This window comes from Lactuca sativa, chromosome 6 (assembly GCF_002870075.4).
Source record: "Lactuca sativa cultivar Salinas chromosome 6, Lsat_Salinas_v11, whole genome shotgun sequence".
Lineage (NCBI taxonomy): Eukaryota > Viridiplantae > Streptophyta > Magnoliopsida > Asterales > Asteraceae > Lactuca > Lactuca sativa.
In genome coordinates, this window is record NC_056628.2 from 92,704,362 (window position 1) to 92,728,561 (window position 24,200).

Below are 24,200 nucleotides of genomic sequence, written 5' to 3' on the forward strand. Positions count from 1 at the left end.
CCTTTCGGTTGCTTACATGTTGAGGACCGAAACCTTCCTTTTGGTTACTTACATGTTGAGGACCGAAACCTTCCTTTCGGTTGCTTACATGTTGAGAACCGATACCTTTCTTTCGGTTACTTACATGTTGAGGACCGAAACCTTCCTTTCGGTTGCTATTCCCATGATGACCAAAGTTACCATTTTGGTGGCTTACATTCTGATGCCCGAAACTCTCCTTTCATCTGGCTCTTGGTTCTCCTCGTGACTTATTTTTCTTTTCATACCTAACATAATGAGGATTCTGGGATCGCCAAAACTGTTTTCTTTCTGAAATATTCTTCTTGTATCTCAGGTTACGTTGGTGTTTTCGTTCTGCCACCTGTTTTGGATTATTATGAATATTGGCCTTTTTCTTCGGTACTTGATCATGGCTTTCACTCATTGACAAACACGTCTCACTGGACGTTGTCACTAGTTCGCCTGAAGATGTTTTAGTGCCGCTTGTGCTTGGTACATCATATCTTGTAGGTTCATTAAGTGGTTCTGCCACATACCTACCCTTCACTCTCCATGAGGTTTTCTGAGATAGGCCTTTTGTTTCATCAATGTTATCTATCGGTGCTGACCAGAAAAACTCCTCACATCCATTAGCATTATCTTCTTCTACCAATGTTGTCAGTTCTGCTGTTTGTTGAGGTGTGACTCCCTGAACTGTGTAAACTTGATTTGGAGTTGTTTGAACCTTTTTATATACAACAACTTTTTCCTTGAGGACTTTGGTCTTATCTATCGATGAGGAAGCGAACTCAATAGAGTTTTCAGAGATAAGATTTTTACTAGTTTCGGGTTCTCTCTTGACAAATTCAGAATAGTCCACCACATCCTCTATAGAGATTTCACTCATGTCATCATCCTCATAGAGTTCAGATGCATTTTCAACATCAATTTTATTTTCTGAACTTAATTTGGCATTCAACGAGTCAAATTTCTGTACAGTTTCGGTTCTCAGCTTCAATTTATCATTTTCATCTTACAAATTTTTGAGCATGTCCTTATGGTCTTTTGACTTTATGTAGGACTCTATTTTGTCAAGACCAATTTTGTAGGCAGGAGATATTTCGTAAGAAGATACAACGTTTTCATAGTTGTAAGCTTCGGCATCGAATTCATCCTCCTTTAACTCAAGGAAGGGTAAAATCATGCGATGTATCTTCTTTCCTATTTCACAATCGAGATGTAACTGAGTAATATTAAAATATAATCTTTTTACAATAAAAAAAAAAACGTTTCATTGTTTTAAAAGCTTAAGATTGTTTCGTTGCAATTAGATTGACTCATCCCTAGACCTAATTAATTCCTTCTCCTTCTGCTCAATCCAGATTCTCCTCTCCTCACTCTTCGACGATATCCTGCTAATTTGATCAGTCAGGTTAGAGTTCGTGACACGAGTTTGGGTAAGACTACTACTTAAACTATAAAATTTAGATTTTAAGCTATTCAGTTCCTTTTCATAGTTAGTAATAGGAATTTTCAGATAAGTGAGAATATTTTGTACCTTCTTGATCAACTCATCACATTCGTTGATTTGTGCACTGATAGGTTTCGCAGCGAAACACCTGTCCTCTCGCTCCTTCTTGTAATCCAGCCCACCATCTGTTGTGTATCCTCGCATCTGTGATACACCTTTCATCACCATCAAACATCTTCCCTCAACCTTTTCATATTCAGCATGCAGTCTTTGGCAAAGTGGTTCTTGCCTCCACAATAATGACAGTCAAAACCTGAGTCACCACCAATCTTTGTTTCCTTCTTAGATTTTTCAGACTTTGAACCCATCCTATGTTCCTCCTTCACCTTTTCATAACTATAACTTCCCTACCAGTTTCAGATCTTGTTGGCGGGGAACTTCCTCTTGATAAACTTTCTTGGATTGGAAACCATCAGGGCATACTCTTCACCGGTTAGATCATAGTCAGCTAGATCTAATTCTTCTTCTTCTTCAACAGCACTCTTTCCTTCGGAGATAAGAGCTAATGAACCCAAGCTGGAAACCACATTTGTTTCCTTTGATACCTCACTTTCATGGGACTTCAGAATTCTCACCAGTTTCGCCAGAGAGTATGATTTGAACTGTTCGTGTGCCTTCACTGTGGACACAACTGCCATCCATTCTGGTCTAAGACTGTTCATGAAGGTAACCTTCTGCTCAATAACCTTCCTTTCGATCCCGTGCTTTATGATCTTACTGAGGAGATGATTAAACCGATCAAAGGCCTGAATGAGTTTCTCTTCGGGCTTCTGTTTGAAATCACCAAATTCAGAAAGTAACAAGGTTTGAATCAAATGTTCCAGATCTTCATCAGTAGAGTACAATTCCTTTAACCTATCCCATATTTCTTTTGTTGTAGCACATGAACTTACCAATCGAAATGTGTCCAATTGTAAAGCAAACCTAATCATTCTTAAGGCTTTAATGTTGCACTGAAACTTTTCTTTCTCGTCTTGAGGAATGTCTTTGACATCATTCACAAGCTGATTGTACTCCTTTTGATTTTTGACAATCTTTGAATTCCTTGAGTGAGCAAACGAACCAACTGTAATTGCTTCCCAGATCAAATACCCATTATCCTCTGAGCCGATTACATAAACTTTGAAGTGGTGTGTCCAAACTTCATAATCCTGAGTGTATAAGTTTGGAATCCTTGTTTTTCACCTAATACTATTGGAGATGTTGATTGGATTGGATTGCGAATCGTCCATAGACATTGTGATGATTGTGTGATCGATAACCTGTTTAAGATCAGACTTGTAATTTATCGTTAGGGTAAGATCGACAATTAATGAGATATGTCAATTTGGAATGACGACTCAATTAATATCAATCAATGCGGAAAAACCCTAATAACTTCTTCAATAGAAGAGATGTGTATGAATTACACAACCTCCTGCTCTGATACCAATTGATGAGAATAAATCTCTTGATCGTTTAGATCTTTCATAGGTATATTAATAAAGAACAAACTATTCAATCAAACATGACAAAGAACACAATATGGAATCAATATGAAGTTTATGATTCAAACGTAGTCACGCCTTAGTAGAGCTCAATAAAGAACTCCCACTGTAGAGGCGAGCTAGGGTTTACAATACTATGATGAGAATAATAAAAGTGTCACCAACTAAGGATGCATGCATGCACCTTAAATACTAAAACCCTAGAATAAAATAATGCACGGTTGGACAGGCCCAAACCGGCTACAAAACTGGGCTATAAGAAACGAGCCCAAGATGCAACATCATAATCCCAACATAACTATATTTCGCTATTTATTTCTCTTTAACTGAAACAATTTGAAATTAACACAAAACAGCCCTATAAGTTCATGAAACTTCATACAATGTCTTTAATCAATGTGTGGGTCGTCTCAAAATATTCTTAGAATTTATTAGTGCTAAAAAGTATTTGATATGGATTTTTTCTCTATTTCTTTGAGATAATAATATTAATTCGAGAAAAATAAATTATTTTCTGAAAATTTCAAGAAATCTCATATTGTTGGTAAGATTCTGGGAAAAATCGGATTCATGTCAAATATGAGTTTTAGATAGTTTGGTGGATTTAAGTCACTTCATGCATGAGTTTGAACATTTGAACAACATACTTTGATCATCAAACATCTTAGGCTTGAAGATCAACGCATGTATGTTGGATTAAGGTCATGCATGAGTTTGAAAAGTTTAAAAATCATTTTTGAAAGAAAACATTGGTTAATATTATGATATCCCTACCAAAACATGTATAAAAGTGGTTTATTTTGATTTTGACATAAGTTTGGATCATGGGATTCAACCATTTGCAACATGCATGTTGTTTTATTGTGAAATCCTACCACCATCATCATCAAAATCGTGGTTATGGTATGTGGTTGAAAAATATTTTCATAGAATACAGTAGAAGTAGAAGGAAATGCATAAAATAGTGAAATTTTGAGTAGAAATGAAGGAGTAATGCTTGGTTTTTGTGATTACCTTAAGAAGAACACTTGAAGAAGATGATTTTTGGTGTTGAAAGAGCTTCTTGGCTGTTGATTTTCGTGAGTTAGAGAGGGATTTGAGAGAAAATGTGTGGTGGAAATGATAGAAAATGAGAGAGAGTGAGAAAGAAGTTAGAGTGCAAGTGAGGTGAAAATGAATAGGTGTGTTGGGAAAGGGAAGGGTGTATTGTGACAGGGGAGGCTATCTTCTTTAGGGTATTAGAGAGTCTCCCTCTCACTTATTTCTTCTAATTATAATCCCTCCTATTTTTATTAATTTTTCCATATTTTTATAAACTATGCATTTACCTAGTTTTCTTTTTATAAAATCTTGACATTTAACTTGCAGATTACGGTTAAATGTTGATAATTAAATTTTCTTTCCTTGATTATAATTACTAATTTTTTTACTTAACTTGATCATATAAGGTTCATAATAAATTTTATGGAGTTTTAGGTGTTAAATTTTATGAAATTTAGGTTTTTTAGGGCTTTTTAGGGTTTTGGGACCTTGTTAGCTATTTAACATTATAATTAAGTAAAATTAGAAGATTTTAACTTATTTTAGGGTTTCATACCCTTTTCAATTATATCAATGTTTGTATTTTGTTCTAATTCGGGTATTGGCATTCTCTACTATAGTTGAACAATTCACTTGAATTGTATGAGTCAAGTATATTAGTCCTAGATTTTAGTTAGATCCAAGTTTCTACATGATTAGGACATGATTTCTACTGCTAGGTCATGTTGGATTAATGTCTAAGTCCATAACTATAATTGGTAAGACTTGACTCGACCCGGCATGGTCCATTTGGGTTGCATGGCATCATGCACTTGGATAGACTAAAATGAGAGAAATAACACTTAGGGTTTATTAATATATTATAAGTTCTAATATATTAATAGAGATTATTTAATTAGTATTGATAATAATTGATTTAGAATTAATTATGTGATCAAAAGAAGACTAATTAAATATATGGGTTGATTGTGTAAATCATCCATACTTATATAGTGGGCTAATGCTCCATGGATTATCAAGTTGGGCTCAAACCCGTTGGATGCTCCATGGTGTATTTGAACCCATGGATCCAAGGAAATGAAAAGCCATGACAATTAGGGTTTACCCTAATTGTAACAACTATATAAGCATCTTATTGATGTGAGAATCGGGGGACTAGATATGCATGGAGGGCAAGCCGATTCTTGAAGTGTTCTAATTTCTCTCTAAGTTATTCCAAGTGCTTATGGTGCTGTGTGAACCATTTGAGGTGTCACACTTGGGTCACTAGGCACTCAGGCTTCATGAAGACAAGCACCAACAAAAGGTATGTTATTCTAACTTGTGTTATTCAATGTTTTGTATGCTAGAATAGAACAATACCTTGGAAAGTTTATATTTGCATGTATAATAGAGAAAACATAGATCCAAGGTATTTTGGGTTGCATGTACACTTAGGAGTGTTAGATTGCTCAAAACCCTACAGTGGTATCAGAGCCTAGGCTTGTTTTCTTGTTGTACTTGCTTAAACTGCTTACAAATCGACTTCTGGTGTTGTCTGCCCAGCAGACTCGTTGAGTCCCTGAAGGGACTCGACGAGTCCAAGGCAAAATGCATCCAACTCACTGAGTTTGTTCATGCACTCGACGAGTTGGACCCCCAGACAACATATTTTCGAGTTTTGGTGCTGGAATTGGTCTAGAATCATTACCTTTGACTGTTTTGGGCTTATAAAACTTGTTTTGAATCTGATAATGATTATATTAATCCAATTTCAATGTTATAATAAAAGTTTCAAGTTTATATATGTTCATGTTATTCTTGAAAATTGTTGATTATGAATGATCATGCTTATGAGTTTTGCCAGATCATAGGAATTGTGTGCAAATTGTTTGTTGATATAATTCATGATCTTGTTGAAAATTTTATGGAGTTCATAACTTGTCCTCAAGTTATGAATTTTCAATAATTTTATGTTTCCTTGATTTATGAGTTAGTTTAGATTGATAATGAAAAAAATTATGTTTTAGTTGTTTTCAATCCATATTAGTCTAAAAGAAGTTCATAAAATATGTTTTTGTAACTTGTCTTCAAGTTATGTGAAAATTCATATTTATGAATCTTAAAAACTCATAAAAGTTTTGTAGGTTACATAAAATATAAGAGTTTTTCCATTAAATAGTTTAATGACTCCATAACTTGTCCTCAAGTTATGGATGTTGAAGAGACACTTCTTTAAAGTGTTTTTAAAGAATAAGGGGTTACATTAAAATGAAGAGTCTTCATTTTAATGAACCATTAAACTCATAAGTTATGATTTAAAGAGTCTTGAAATAGTTTCAAAACTTGCCCTCAAGTTTTGGAATTTGAAAAGTTACTCCTCATGTATAATTTAATTTTAAATTGAACATTGAAATTTTAAAGGTTTAAAATTCAACCCTTATACTATTATTATAATTATAATTATATAGATATGTATAAGAGGAAGTCAATCTTACCGTTAGTAGGCCTCATTCACGAAGCCGGTCTATAAGGGGAGTATAAGGTTACTGCCTAGAAAATGGCAGTTTAATGGATGTCCACTCTCACCCACCGCTTCCTTGACTGGTGGAGGGTCGTTAGTCGAACGGGTAGGAATGGACTATAATTCTCCCTTCATTAAAAGTATAATGAAAAACACTAAGTAACTAAACACTTATAAATTCCCAATCTTAGTTACTTAGGAAAATGTGAAAAGGTGGTAGCCCATAAAATTACACTTTGTACCTTACGAAGTCGTTAGTGGAGCGTGTGTGGTTAACCGGCACACTAACATGGACTAGTAAGAGTAACAAAGGGTAACTTGACTTTATTGGTGGAGCGTGTGTGGTTAACCGGCACATCAATTAGGTAATATTGTTAAGGGTACCAAGTCAATTTGTATGGTTATTCACACCTTGTTTGTGATCCTCGGCATCCCAGTCACAAATTTGAGAGGGCACAATCGAGATTCAAACATGCCATTGACAAGTTCAATGTATCTCAAAAGATCTAGGAGTTTCAAAACCAATAAAACCTAATATTAAAATATTTCGTTTTCATGGTGGTAATTGGTAAATCGTCATTTACCTACCTTCAACTATTTTATAATTTGGATTACGGCATCCCTCTTCCAGTTATAAATAGGTTGTTGGGTCCTAGCCTTAATATTTCATATTGGGTGTTATATTAAGGACTTTAAATCAACTAACTTGAATTTCTCCCATTATAGATATCTAGTTTAGACAGCTATGGTCTTCCCAAATCTTTAGGAACAAGCTTCCTAATGAAGATGATATCCCAAATGGCAATGAAGGTGAAAGATCAATCCCTTTGTTGGGCATTTGTGGGACTAGAAATCATACTTCACTTCCTCCACCTCCTCCAATAAATCTCCCTATCCCACAAGTTTTAAGACTTTATAAGTTCTAAGTCACTCAATCCCTTTTGGCAAGCAAAGTCCATATGTGCTTAGATCTTGGGGATTAAGCCACATATTGACAAGTCGGGAGAGTCGGGTGTCGAAGTCTCGAGGTAGCTGGCTGTTCACATGGTTCTTTAGTCACTCCCTGATGACAGGTCGCGACAAGACCCTTAATGATCTTACCTATTTGCTTAATGATGCTAAATCAGCGGTGATTTGGAGCATTAGTAAAGCAAATTGGATTGGAAGATCTACTTTCCAAACCTATTTGGACATTGAAAATGGTGACATTGGGGGTCCTGGAAAAACTTTCTCTTCCCAATGGAAAGGGATCGGCCATAGTCAACTCGGTTGACCAAATGGTAAAGAGAAAGGTTAAGTCTGTGATAGTCCCATGTACCGTTTCCAAAAGGTCCATATGATTCTGTTGCCAAAGTAAAGACATTGGTTGCGAAGCTGCTAAATTTACCTGAAACATCTTAAGGATGCTAAAGTCAATAGGTTTGACTCTACTTCAGGTAAAGTCCATTGTCTAACTCTATTAAGTTTCTATTTTGAGATTTTTATTGCATAATGTGACGAGGTCACATGTTGATGGTTTAAGAATCAATGAAAAGGTGAAGAAACTTAAAGGAAGTATATGTTGATTCTGATCGCGAAGATGGATTTCGATCGCATGGTTCGGTGATCAAAATTTTGAGTTGTTACTTAAGAGTTATGATATATTGCTTGGGAATAGATGACAACAAGTTTTCCATATGGATTGTAAGGATAAATTTTTCCGCAAAGTTTTAAAATAAAAGAAAACTGGTTTTGATTTTATTTATTTTAAGTATCCTTACAATGGCATTTGTGAAAAATTGTTGATTATATGTTTCCATGGATAAGAAATATGAGTAAATGGATTTGATTCTTTCATTAGTGGAAGTGTCATAATTTACCAAATAAGGAAAGATTCTCATCACCCAAGTTTCAGTTGGATAGAAACTTGCAATCATGCAACTTGTATTGTATGATCATGAGAATTTTTGTATATATTTGGGAAATTAAATCTAATTCCTTGTTCACATGTATATGTGAATCAAGTGAAGGACAAAGGGATCGGATACACTTGGGTGTGCGTTGATCAGGTCCACCACAAAGTTGATAAGATTATTCATTATGATTTACTAAAGTTTAGTAAATATGATTATACTTACAAGTTTAAGTATAGTTCTGGATCATTGGAGAAGTTTCAATGATAGACATAATGAGTAAGAAGAATCAAATAAGGCAGAAAGATAAAAGTTTCTCTAATCTGAAGAGATGGGAGAGTACTTGAGTATCTTGGTTTATGATTATCTTAGTGATTATGAAACCATGTCACAATTGATCCTCTAAGGACACCTTAGTTCATTTTGTTTGGCTAAGGAGAGGAATCGTGAATTGTTGAAATGGTTAGATCAAAAGATAAATTATACTTCGTTCCAAAATTAAATCTTAGAGTCATAATCCAAGATTAAGCCTTGAGTGACATAATCTTAAGAAACGTTTAAAATACTTGTTAAATGTAGAGTAAAATGTGTTCTTACTCTTATACATTTGATGTTGGTAAGTTGTGATGTTTTGGATAAAACAAAGACCAACTAAGACCAATTGTGAGAAGTGTTTAACTTGATATGAATCTGCACTAACTCTTGAATATTCGTTTTTGTCAAGGAATGGTTCTTGACAAAGAGAATCTTATATGTCAAGAGGTCAGTGGGAGTCTTAAAAGAATCTTAAGATAGATTCAAGAACTAATCAAGAGTTTTTCACTAGACCACGACTTGAGGTTTGTAACCTATCGTGTTGACAGATTCTGTGCCCATTCCAGTTAAAGTTGGTTTTGCATTGGAGTTCTGAGGGTTCTCAACTGGTTGCATAACAACTTCGAAGCAATGGTAGGCCCTTGTGCTGCCAGGTGGCAAGAAATTAAGACTGCACAAGTTCAGCCCATATGAATTTGGATTTGTCATTAACCTTGTCGTGTGATTATGGTTATGTCAAATTCACATGGATAGGAACACATACACCATCAAAATCTAAGTTTCATAAGGTTTCTCTCCGATTCATGAAAATGATGGTGAGGAAACTATTTCACTAAGTAGATTTAAGTGGATAGCAAGTGTGAAGTTTGCATTCTCATGTCGTTAGTGGAGCGTGTGTGGTTAACCGGCACACTAACTAATGAGAATGGCAAAGGTTTAAACTCACATGTGAGCTATCCAAGGAAAGGGTTAGACTCCAGGTGTATGATTTGATAAAGTCTTATGAAGGCAATCTAGTATCAGAAATCTGACTGATTTCTAGGTACATGTCAAAGCTAGTGGGAGCATAAAGTGTTATGCTAGTTAGATAATAATCATCATGCTAGTGGGAGCATGATGATTATGTTGCAAGTTAGCAATGTTAATTATAGAAAACAAAAGTTTCAACTTGCTTTGAAAAGGTTGTTTTACTATAATTAAGGGAGAGAAATTTATACTTCATTCCAATTCTACAAGCTTAGATTGAGATTTTAATCAACTTTAGTCAAGAATATATATGAATATTATGTTGGAATGGTTCAACATAAGGAATTTCTATATATGTTGCTTTCTCAAAATTCGATTATGATTACGGCATCCCTCTTCATAGTTCGAATTATGAGAACATGGCAAATAAAAATTTTATAGCATGAATCGTATCCCATATGCTTCGGATATAGGATCGATTGCATGTGTTATAACATTCATCCATTCTAAATTTTCCTAATGCTTAGGGCGTTAAGAAGGGAAAAGGAATTAGAACTGGATATCACTAAGATGATTAAGCAATTGTCGAGAACAATTTGGGGTTTTCCAAAGTTTGGTTACTCATGGACAATTGGAAGTATAGAGTAAGGATCATATTGACATATTTTCGAAAGAGGCAACTCTTGTTCAAAAGTGATGGTCAAGTTGGGAACATGGAATTGTTTCCATAGGTGGAAGTTATTCTTTGAATCTGTGTAAGATTAAAGAACTTAATGCAAAGAAGGATGTTCAAAGGAATGTACTTTGAATTTGAGACTTCAACTCCATGTAATTGATTTCCATTGGAATACTTTGTAATGTTTGTTGCCAAGTCTTTGTGACTTGTGTGAATATCATTACAAGAGGATCATTGCATAGATTACGGTAAATGACATGAACTTGGTATTCTTACATTTACAATAAGGATTAGGATTGTGAAATGAGAATCATTGAAGTCATGTTCAATTGATATACATTTCACAAAGAGATGACCATATGTAAACATAGTGTGCATACTTGGAGTATGACATAGCTATTGTTTAGAGAAACATAGTATGCGTGCTTGGAGCATGGCATCACTACTGTTTCAATTCAAGTATTAAGTTGATTAATCGAAACATGAATAATGAGTGATCAATATGGTGCTTAGATAAAAGGTGTTTTATTTACGCTCAATGTGTTGAGGCCATATAGGACTAGTATTATTTTGTGTTTCACTTTGCATGTTTTGACTTCCAGAACAACTAGGTCATTCTCCTGAATGACCAAGTTATTCAAACCATCCACAGTCGGTCATATGTTGGAAGTAGATATGAATCAAGACTGTCATGAATTTGGCTTGTATAATTTGTCTAAAGTGCTTTAGACAATGCAATCGTTGCTACAACATTCATGAGTACTCATAAGGGCTGAGTATTGGATTCAACTCACGCTCATTTGGATTCACTTCATGGATTTTAGCACGAGTGAATCATGAGACGATAATATCTCATATTCTTCAAACCTAGAGACATGAGTTGTTGACTATGAGTTGGTTATACATTGATTGCACGTAAACGCATTGGTAATTCGATGTTATAAAACGTGCCTTTGTGTATGATTCAACAAATAGTTAGTACAAGCATATGGGTCAAAGTTTATCCATTCCTTTTACCTTCGGGATATAAGCGATAACTGTGGGACCCTCGATGATTTGATGATGACAAATGGAAGTGCTCAGTCGCGCCAGGACTGATTTGATTTGTTCAATTATTCAGTCGTCATAAATCAGAAATCATGAAACAACCAATGGACAGAGAGAATGATTATAATCCATGTCTCAGTCCATATGATATCTAGAATGGAGGAATATATGATCACTTATCTAATAGACAAGTCATTGACAAAGGTCAAAGTTCATCTACAAGGTCAGAGTTCGACAGAAGCTTTTGAGAGCTACGATTACTAGTCGGGTTATGAAGTCATACTTGCAATAATAGTTTTAGACTTATCCAAGTGGGAGACTGTTGGATTAATGTCTAAGTCCATAACTATAATTGGTAAGACTTGACCCGACCCGGCATGGTCCATTTGGGTTGCATGGCATCATGCACTTGGATAGACTAAAATGAGAGAAATAACACTTAGGGTTTATTAATATATTATAAGTTCTAATATATTAATAGAGATTATTTAATTAGTATTGATCAATAATTGATTTAGAATTAATTATGTGATCAAAAGAAGACTAATTAAATATATGGGTTGATTGTGTAAATCATCCATACTTATATAGTGGGCTAATGCTCCATGGATTATCAAGTTGGGCTCAAACCCGTTGGATGCTCCATGGTGTATTTGAACCCATGGATCCAAGGAAATGGAAAGCCATGACAATTAGGGTTTACCCTAATTGTAACAACTATATAAGCATCTTATTGATGTGAGAATCGGGGGACTAGATATGCATGGAGGGCAAGCCGATTCTTGAAGTGTTCTAATTTCTCTCTAAGTTATTCCAAGTGCTTATGGTGCTGTGTGAACCATTTGAGGTGTCACACTTGGGGCACTAGGCACTCAAGCTTCATGAAGGCAAGCACCAACAAAAGGTATGTTATTCTAACTTGTGTTATTCAAAGTTTTGTATGCTAGAATAGAACAATACCTTGGAAAGTTTATATTTGCTTGTATAATAGAGAAAACATAGATCCAAGGTATTTTGGGTTGCATGTAAACTTAGGAGTGTTAGATTGCTCAAAACGCTACAGTGGTATCAGAGCCTAGGCTTGTTTTCTTGTTGTACTTGCTTAAACTGCTTAAAAATTGACTTTTGGTGTTGTCTGCCTAGCAGACTCGCCGAGTCCATGAAGGGACTCGACGAGTCCAAGGCAAAATGCATCCAACTCGCCAAGCTTGTTCATGCACTCGACGAGTTGGACCCCCGGACAACATATTTTCGAGTTTTGGTGCTGGAATTGGTCTAGAATCATTACCTTTGACTGTTTTGGGCTTATGAAACTTGTTTTGAATGTGATAATGATTATATTATACCAATTTCAATGCTATAATAAAAGTTTCAAGTTTATATGTGTTCATGTTATTCTTGAAAATTGTTGATTATGAATGATCATGCTTATGAGTTTTGCTAGATCATAGGGATTGTGTGCAAATTGTTTGTTGATATAATTCATGATCTTGTTGAAAATTGTATGGAGTTCATAACTTGTCCTCAAGTTATGAATTTTCAAGAATTTTATGTTTCCTTGATTTATGAGTTAGTTTAGATTGATAATGAAAAAAATTATGTTTTAGTTGTTTTCAATCCATATTAGTCTAAAAGAAGTTCATAAAATACGTTTTTGTAACTTGTCTTCAAGTTATGTGAAAAGTCATATTTATGAATCTTAAAAACTCATAAAAGTTTTGCAGGTTACATAAAATATAAGAGTTTTTCCATTAAATAGTTTAATGACTCCATAACTTGTCCTCAAGTTATGGATGTTGAAGAGACACTTCTTTAAAGTGTTTTTAAAGAATAAGGGGTTACATTAAAATGAAGAGTCTTCATGTTAATGAACCATTAAACTCATAAGTTATGATTTAAAGAGTCTTGAAATAGTTTCAAAACTTGCCCTCAAGTTTTGGAATTTGAAAAGTTACTCCTCATGTATAATTTAATTTTAAATTGAACATTGAAATTTTAAAGGTTTAAAATTCAACCCTTATACTATTATTATAATTATAATTATATAGATATGTATAAGAGGAAGTCAATCTTACCGTTAGTAGGCCTCATTCACGAAGCCGGTCTATAAGGGGAGTATAAGGTTACTGCCTAGAAAATGGCAGTTTAATGGATGTCCACTCTCACCCACCGCTTCCTTGACTGGTGGAGGGTCGTTAGTCGAACGGGTAGGAATGGACTATAATTCTCCCTTCATTAAAAGTATAATGAAAAACACTAAGTAACTAAACACTTATAAATTCCCAATCTTAGTTACTTAGGAAAATGTGAAAAGGTGCTAGCCCATAAAATTACACTTTGTACCTTACGAAGTCGTTAGTGGAGCGTGTGTGGTTAACCGGCACACTAACATGGACTAGTAAGAGTAACAAAGGGTAACTTGACTTTATTATATATCGGTGGAGCGTGTGTGGTTAACCGGCACATCGATTAGGTAATATTGTTAAGGGTACCAAGTCAATTTGTATGGTTATTCACACCTTGTTTGTGATCCTCGGCATCCCAGTCACAAATTTGAGAGGACACAATCGAGATTCAAACATGCCATTGACAAGTTCAATGTATCTCAAAAGATCTAGGAGTTTCAAAACCAATAAAACCTAATATTAAAATATTTCGTTTTCATGGTGGTAATTGGTAAATCGTCATTTACCTACCTTCAACTATTTTATAATTTGGATTAGGGCATCCCTCTTCCAGTTATAAATAGGTTGTTGGGTCCTAGCCTTAATATTTCATATTGGGTGTTATATTAAGGACTTTAAATCAACTAACTTGAATTTCTCCCATTATAGATATCTAGTTTAGACAGCTATGGTCTTCCCAAATCTTTAGGAACAAGCTTCCTAATGAAGATGATATCCCAAATGGCAATAAAGGTGAAAGATCAATCCCTTTGTTGGGTATTTGTGGGACTAGAAATCATACTTCACTTCCTCCACCTCCTCCAATAAATCTCCCTATCCCACAAGTTTTAAGACTTGATAAGTTCTAAGTCACTCAATCCCTTTTGGCAAGCAAAGTCCATATGTGCTTAGATCTTGGGGATTAAGCCACATATTGACAAGTCGGGAGAGTCGGGTGTCGAAGTCTCGAGGTAGCTGGCTGCTGACTTGGTTCTTTAGTCACTCCCTGATGACAGGTCGCGACAAGACCCTTAATCATCTTACCTATTTGCTTAATGATGCTAAATCAGCGGTGATTTGGAGCATTAGTAAAGCAAATTGGATTGGAAGATCTACTTTCCAAACCTATTTGGACATTGAAAATGGTGACATTGGGGGTCCAGGAAAAAATTTCTCTTCCCAATGGAAAGGGATCGGCCATAGTCAACTAGGTTGACCAAATGGTAAAGAGAAAGGTTAAGTATGTGATAGTCCCATGTACCATTTCCAAAAGGTCCATATGATTCTGTTGCCAAAGGAAAGACATTAGTTGCGAAGATGCTAAATTTACCTGAAACATCTTAAGGATGGTAAAGTCAATAGGTTTGACTCTACTTCAGGTAAAGTCCATTGTCTAACTCTATTAAGTTTCTATTTTGAGATTCTTATTGCATAATGTGACGAGGTCACATGTTGATGGTTTAAGAATCAATGAAAAGGTGAAGAAATTTAAAGGAAGTATATGTTGATTCTGATCGCGAAGATGCATTTCGATTGCATGGTTCGGTGATCAAAATTTTGAGTTGTTACTTAAGAGTTATGATATATTGCTTAGGAATAGATAACAACAAATTTTCCATATGGATTGTAAGGATAAATTTTTCCGCAGAGTTTTAAAATAAAAGAAAATTGGTTTTGATTTTATTTATTTTAAGTATCCTTACAATGGCATTTGTGAAAAATTGTTGATTATATGTTTCCATTGATAAGCAATATGGGTAAATGGATTTGATTCTTTCATTAGTGGAAGTGTCATAATTTACCAAATAAGGAAAGATTCTCATCACCCAAGTTTCAGTTGGATAGAAACTTGCAATCATGAAACTTGTATTGTATGATCATGAGAATTTTTGTATATATTTGGGAAATTAAATCTAATTCCTTGTTCACATGTATATGTGAATCAAGTGAAGGACAAAGGGATCGGATACACTTGGGTGTGCGCTGATCAGGTCCACCACAAAGTTGATAATATTATTCATTATGATTTACTAAACTTTAGTAAATATGGTTATACTTACAAGTTTAAGTATAGTTCTGGATCATTGGAGAAGTTTCAATGATAGACATAATGAGTAAGAAGAATCAAATAAGGCAGAAAGATAAAAGTTTCTCTAATCTGAAGAGATGGGAGAGTACTTGAGTATCTTGGTTTATGATTATCTTAGTGATTATGAAACCATGTCACAATTGATCCTCTAAGGACACCTTAGTTCATTTTGTTTGGCTAAGGAGAGGAATCATGAATTGTTGAAATGGTTAGATCAAAAGATAAATTATACTTCGTTCCAAAATTAAATCTTAGAGTCATACTCCAAGATTAATCCTTGAGTGACATAATCTTAAGAAAGGTTTAAAACACTTGTTAAATGTAGAGTAAAATGTGTTCTTACTCTTGTACATTTGAAGTTGGTAAGTTGTGATGTTTTGGATAAAACAAAGACCAACTAAGACCAATTGTGAGAAGTGTCTAACTTGATATGAATCTGCACTAACTCTTGAATATTCGTTTTTGTCAAGGAATGGTTCTTGAAAAAGAGAATCTTATATGTCAAGAGGTCACTGGGAGTCTTAAAAGGATCTTAAGATAGATTCAAGAACTAATCAAGAGTTTTTCACTAGACCACGACTTGAGGTTTGTAACCTATCGTGTTGACAGATTCTGTGCCCATTCCAGTTAAAGTTGGTTTTGCATTGGAGTTCTGAGAGTTCTCAACTGGTTGCATAACAACTTCGAAGCAATGGTAGGCCCTTGTGCTGCCAGGTGGCAAGAAATTAAGACTGCACAAGTTCAGCCCATATGAATTTGGATTTGTCATTAACCTTGTCGTGTGATTATGGTTATGTCAAATTCACATGGATAGGAACACATACACCATCAAAATCTAAGTGTCATAAGGTTTCTCTCCGATTCATGAAAATGATGGTGAGGAAACTATTTCACTAAGTAGATTTAAGTGGATAGCAAGTGTGAAGTTTGCATTCTCATGTCGTTAGTGGAGCGTGTGTGGTTAACCGGCACACTAACTAATGAGAATGGCAAAGGTTTAAACTCACATGTGAGCTATCCAAGGAAAGGGTTAGACTCCAGGTGTATGATTTGATAAAGTCTTATGAAGGCAATACACCAAACAATAAATTAATAATTATTGTGTTAATATCAATGATTAAAATATTTAAAGTCTTACTTTCCAAAAACTAAGGTCATGGTATCCGTTCCTGGTTCAACATTTACTTGTCCTTCTTTTATCTGCTTCTCATGTTCCATCTACCAAACAATAAATTAATAATTATTGTGTTAATATCAATGATTAAAATATTTAAAGTAAAAGAAAAAGTAAAGTGTGTTGAAGTTACTAGTTTATCAGCCATGATTTTAACATCTTCATCCTTAAATTCTCCTTTACTTTCACGCCCTGTACACCACATAACTGACCTTGGGGGAATTTCCTCCTACGAAATTACATTCTCTTCAATATTGATAAAAAAAATTAAATTATAAAGAATATGAAACAAAAGCATGTTAAATAAAATGATATGAAGTTAATGTAGCTTACCAACTTCCTCCTAGAGTTGTATACCCCCTCGTCCCATCCGATGATCATATTTTGACATCTTTCTCGCTTTGATAGTCCTTTGTGACACATTCTGTGAATTAAAAGTAACATATTTGTCATGAACTTTTAGAACCCAGATTATGATAAATAAATGAATAAGTTTTGAAAAAAGATTTTAACATTAAACTCTTGAGATTGTTTATAAGTCACAAATTTGTTCCAGTCATCTTGTTCAATGATTAGTGCACGATAACGAACTGGGATTTTTTCAAGCATATCGGTATCGCCTAGATGTGGTTTCATGTAATCTGCATACAACTTTCTTTTGAAATTCCGTAGAAGAATACCAAGCCTATTCATCACGAATTGTTTTCCACTTTCATGAACCTCAAAATAGCGCTAAAAAAACAATGAGAGTGTTAGTTTTTAAAACTTCATTTTTACATATATTATGTTATATAGATTAAAAAAATTGAAGAAAATATTTACTGTTATCTCTTCCCATAGTTTGTCCTTCATTTCTAGTTTAACTTTTTTTTCTAGCAAAGAGCACTTAATCCTACCTTCTCGCGGACAAGATTTCCCAAATAGCTAACAAAGACTGCATTATTCTTCCCTGTAAACTTACCAAATTCATGGAACCTGACACGTTTTTTTTCTACTAGATATGACATATTTAGTCTTCAGTTTTGGCAATCGAGTCATGCCCCTCTTCCTATATGATTTTGAAGGAACTGTTTTGTGGATTTCTACTTCCGAATCTGATTGGCTATTGTAGTGAATGTCTTTATTTTCACCATTCTCTGTAGGCAAATCATATTCTTGGTTTCCATCATCTAGCTCATATTCTGTATTATAGTCAGGGATATCCTCATGTTGTTCCTTGTCAACCTCCATGATTCTTCTATTGATAAAACATATTGAAAATAAGTTTGATTGTTTATAAGTATGATGATAATGTACGAACAAATAATATTACAGACAATTGCTCACATAAACATTTCATCGAACAGTTTGTGTGCAAGAAGCACACCAATATGAAGAATCAAAATTCTTTGTGTTATGCATGATCCATGATCAATACAATCAATAACATTGAAACTATACGTACACAAACAATATACTTACACTAGAAAGCTTGATGAATGATGAACTGAAGTATGATCCTTCTGCGATATAACCAAACGCTAAACAAAACAATGGTGGAATAAATGACAGTCTATTAAATATTAAAATGATATAACAGGTCCTAAATTGATGGAGGTTACCAAAAATTACCGGGATTTCCTTCATCCGATGGATTAATCTTCATAGTTTTGGCGGTGTGATAGATGAAGATTTCCCGCTTTGATTTGGAGCCCAAAAACCATACAAAAAAATATTTTCCTCTCATTAGTTTTTGTTTAAATTGGTTTGACAGATTCAAATGTGTTTCAAATTTTGATCTCATAGTAATCCCGCACGATTAGAAGAAAAAATCGTGGTTTGGAAACATGTCGTGCATTTTCAAAAATTAGTATGATTTATTTGGTAAGAATATAAATATTACATATTTGGTCCTTATAAGTTAACAATTTATTTTTTGGAAAAACATTTATGACTATTTGAAATAAAAAATATATAAAATTAAAAAATTAGATATACAAGGGAAAAATATTTTTATATAACAGAAATAATAATATGGTCTAGTAGGCGTAATTTGGTCCAAACCCACAACCAAAACTATGGACATGACCAAATGAGGTCCAAACCCACAACTAACACTATGGACATGACCAAATGAGGTCCAAACCCACAACCAACAACCATGCATGACCAAATGAGGTCCAAACCCACAACCAACACTATGGACATGACCAAATGAGGTCCACACCCACAACCAACACCCATGCATGACCAAATGAGGTCCAAAGCCACGACCAACACCCATGCTTGACCAAATGAGGTCCAAACCCACAACCAACACCCATACATGACCAAAGGAGGTCCAAACCCACAACCAACACTATGGACATGACCAAATGAGGTCCAAACCCACAACCAACACCCATGCATGACCAAATGAGGTCCAAACCCACAACCAACACCCATACATGACCAAATAAGGTCCAAACCCATAACCAACACCCATGCATGACTTATTGAGGTCCAAACCCACAACCAACACCCATACATGACCAAATGAGGTCCAAACCCACAACCAACGCTATGTACTTTGAAACTTAGTTGTAACCTGTTTTTATGCTAAGATAGGGGTATAACAGTCATTTATATATTATATGTCCAGATTTGATGATGTTTTTTATGTAATTGTCTTATGGTCAAAATGGTAATTACTTATCATTCTATATTTTACATGTTAATTATGTCCATGTGTTGCATATTTTTCCCTGTTTTAGATAATTTTTTATTAAGATGGCAATGTACTTTGAAACTTAGTTGTAACCTGTGTTTATGCTAACACAGGGGTATAACAGTCATTTATATATTATATGTTTTATATGTTAATTAAGATTGTGTTAGCAAGGGTATAACAGTCATTTACATAATATATGTCCAGATTTGATGATGTTGTTAATGTAATTGTCTTATGGGCAAAATGGTACGTACTTATCATTCTATATTTTACATGTTAAATATGACCATGTGTTGCATATTTGTCCCTGTTTTAGATAAATTGTTATTAAGATGGCAATGTACTTTGAAACCTAGTTGCAACCTGTGTTTATGTTAACACAGAGATATAACAGTCATTTATATATTATAAGTTTTATATGTTAATTAAGATTGTGTTAGCAAGGGTATAACAGTCATTTATATATTATATGTCCAGATTTGATGATGTTTTTAATGTAATTGTCTTATGGGAAAAATGGTACTTACTTATCATTCTATATTTTACATGTTAATTATGACCATGTGTTGCATATTTGTCCCTGTTTTAGATAAATTTTTATTAAGATGGCAATGTACTTTGAAACTTAGTTGTAACCTGTGTTTATGCTAACACAGGGGTATAACAGTTATTTGTATATTATATGTTTTATATGTTAATTAAGTTTGTGTTAGCAAGGGTATAACAGTCATTTATATATTATATATCTAGATTTGATGATGTTTTTAATGTAATTGTCTTATGGGCAAAATGGTAATTACTTACCATTAATTGTTATTATGATAAAACAAACAAAATTATATAATTTCCTGCTAACTGTGTTTGTATTAGATAGGTTTTACTGGATTCCTTTCTGTTTTGGTTAATGTTTTTGTTTATTTGGTAAAGCAATTATTTGCAAACAACCAGATACCCCACTTGGTAAGTGTCAATGTAGTTATTGGTATATTTTGGAGTGTCATGGGTTCGAAACCAATTACCAACATTTTTTTGTTTTTAATGTCTCGATATGTCCCTGATCATTCACTTTTTTATCAATTCTCCACTTGCCCCTAATCATCCAGACTCATTGCGTAAATATACCAAATTAGACAATATGAATTCTTATCGATTCAATCGCTGATAACTATAAAGGCACTGCAACTACGTTTTTTCTTTAACCAAAAATTGATGCGTCAAAATCAAATTCATACAGGTACAAATATTACATTTACTTAATACAGGAAATTACAAGTATTTTTCTTTCAAGATATTGGATTTATTAGTAATCTGATCTATTTTGTTTATACACACCAACTATTTGTTAAAATGGGTCAATAAACAGGAAACGTATATTGCTTGTTGACGCTGTTGTAAGCTGAATATGGGTAAGTCTTGGATGGGAGCATACAGAACATCGGAAACCTATGTAAAAGGTGTTGCAGAATTTATCAAATATGCAGTGCGCAATTACAGGATTTCTAAACATATGGATCCTACAGATACCAAAAAAAAGATAAGAATTCCATGTCCATGTGTTAAGTGTGTAAACCACATATGTCATTCGGTGGATGTGGTAGATGATCATCTATTTAGGAATGGAATTGATCAAACATACACAAATTGGAATAAGCATGGAGAAATAGAAGAACCACCAAAAATTTATGTATATGAACATAATTTGGACATGGATACGTCAAACGTTGTAGATTCCACGAACATGAACACATAAATGCCAACTGATGCTGCAGAAAATCTAGATATGGTTGAAGCTGTAGAAGAAAATTTTAGTGGGAACCCTGATAAGTTTAGAGAACTGATAGAGGATGCCGAGAAGCCCCTATACACAGGGTGTCTTAATTTCACAAAGTTATCTGCAATCAATCAACTACTCAACTTGAAGAGTAAGTATGGAGTATTAGATAAGTGCTTTACAAAATTATTAGTTTCGATAAAAAAACATGTTACCAATAGGAAACGAAAATGTACAGTAGTACATATGAGGTGAAAAAAGCATTTAAGGCAATGGGTTCAGGGTATACTAAGATACATGCCTGTGTCAACAATTGTATACTTTACAGAAAAGAATACATAGATTTGGTAGCATGTCCTACTTGTGGTAAATCAAGATGGAAGGTTGATGAAAAAATAAATAAAATTTACAACAATATTCATGCAAAATGTTTGTGGTACTTTTCAATTACTCCGCGCTTCAAGCGTCTTTTCCAGTCTAAGACAACTACAAAAGATTTAACATGGCACGCAATAGAAAGAATGGTGGATGTTGGAGTTTTAATTCACCTAGCTGATTCACCAGCATGGGCTGCCATTGATGACAAATATCCTGATTTTGATAGCGAACCAAGGAATTTGCGACTAGGCATTTCGGCGGACAGGGTTGATGTGAACAGAGGAAATAGGAGTCATAGTGTTTGGCCTGTTTTAACTGTCATTTACAACCTTCCACCATGGTTGTGTATGAAGAGAAAGTTCATCATGCTTTCGTTATTGATTTTGGGAACACCAGGAAACGATATTGATGTGTTCCTAGCACCTTTTATTGATGATCTGCAATTATTATTTGATTTTGGAGTTGAAACATACGATGCATATGCACACGAGCATTTTAAACTACGCGCAGTTGTGTTATGGACTATTAATGATTATCCTGCTTTAGGTACATTAAGTGGTTGCCCATACAGCGGTTTTCAAGGTTGTGTTGTGTGTGATAAAGAGACACACTGCATTAGACTCCCTGAATCGAATAACCAGAGTTATGCTGGTCATAGAAGATTTCTACCGTATGATCACCCGTTCAGAAGACAAAAGAAGGCATTCAATGGACAACAAGAGTTCTCACCCTCTCCAGAACCTATGAATGGGGAGGAAATATATAACAGGGTAAAATTTATAATTAATAAATGGGGAAAGGTTAATAACGACAAGGAGGCAGAAATCCAACAAGCAACAAGTGGAAGAGGTGGGAAGATGAATAAAAAAAAAGAGAAAACCACACCAACTGGGTACTTCAGATGTGGTCCAGCAAAATAATACATACTAGAAGAAATTCAATATATGGTATAGACAACTAAGGTATTGGACCGACAATTTGGTTCCACATTGTATAGATTTTATGCATGTGGAAAAGAACGTGGGTGAGAGTTTAACAGGAACTGTTTTGAACGTTCCCGGGAAGACAAAAGATGCTTATAAAGCTCGATTGGATTTGGTTCATTATGGTTTGAAACCAGAGCTGCATCCTCAAATAGAAGGGAACAACACAACACTTCTCGCAGCAGGTTGTACATTGACAAAAGAGGAAAAAGACAAATTTTGTGAGACTTTATACAACTTAAGGGTTCCTCAAGGGTATTGTTCTAATTTTTCTAGTTTGGTGAGTCTAAAGGATAGGAAGTTGATCGGACTAAAATCACATGACTATCACATGCTCATGTAACAATTTTTGCCCATAGCAATTGGATCTATTATGCATCCAACCACCAGAGTTGCTATTACAAGGTTTTGTTTCTTTTTCAAATTAATATGTAGCAAAGAAATCATAGTGGATGAGCTCGATAAGTTGCAAGAGGAGTTATGTGTAACCTTATGTCTTCTTGAGAAACACTTTCCACCATCATTTTTTGATGTGATGATTCATTTAATCGTTCATCTCACTAGGGAAGTAAAATTATGTGGTCCAATATTCTTTAGATGGATGTACCCATTCGAAAGGTATATGAAGGTTATTAAGGGGCACGTGCGAAAAAAATATATCAAAAGGATGCATTGCTGAAGAGAATGTTGCAGAAGAGACAACTGAGTTTTTTAGTCAATTCCTTAAAAGGATGGATACTGTTGGTATTCCGCCTGACAATCATAACAATTGTGGAATTCATAAAGGTGTAGATAGTAGTTTTATTACGGATGGTACTCCTGTATCAGCTGCTAAATCGGTAGAAGTTTCTGCAGAACTATTCAGTAAAGCACATTTCTTTGTATTGCAAAATACATCTGAAGTACTCCCATATATCGAGTAAGGTTTTTTACATGTATGTTTTTTTATAGTAATTGTTAGAACAAAGTTCTTTTAGGATCGTATGATTCTAAGCAAGATATTAAATAAGAACGTAATAAAGAACACAAGTATGGCATTGAATATGTCGTATGATTAATGTGATAACACCTCAGAAGAGCTCGATAAACAACTTCAATCTATAGAGGTGTTTAGGGTTACAAGAATCAACGTGATTAACAACTATCAATATACATATACATGCATGCATATATATACTATAACCCTAACAGCTAATTTAGATAACAATGAAACTAATCTAGATAGACACGGATGGACAGGCCCAATCCGGATACAAAATATATGGCCCAAGACGCAACACAAATGGACTCAACAATCTCCCCCTTTGCGTCTTTGGAGCCGAAACCTCATTCATTATTAACAGCTGGAGGCTTCTTCACAGTTTTGAACACATTCGGTATAATGGCTATCATATGATGGAGAAAAGTAATATACCATCGAAGCATGTTAGTAAAGTTCTTCTTATCACCCGCTGAGTTCTGCTTGCATCGGTGTATGATACTAATGATATGCTCCAAACAGTCTGTTGAAAACA

General features: G+C 34.5%; 1 protein-coding gene across 1 annotated transcript; it reads left to right on the forward strand.

The window, feature by feature from the left end:
* The first annotated feature begins 21,304 nt into the window (after positions 1–21,304).
* On the forward strand, positions 21,305–23,609 carry LOC111895950 (uncharacterized). The gene is made up of 5 exons (XM_023892005.1): positions 21,305–21,487; positions 21,547–22,595; positions 22,657–23,025; positions 23,122–23,304; positions 23,417–23,609. Exons 1-5 carry the CDS (start codon positions 21,305–21,307, stop codon positions 23,607–23,609), a joined length of 1,977 nt encoding a protein of 658 aa, XP_023747773.1.
* Positions 23,610–24,200: the final 591 nt, after the last annotated feature.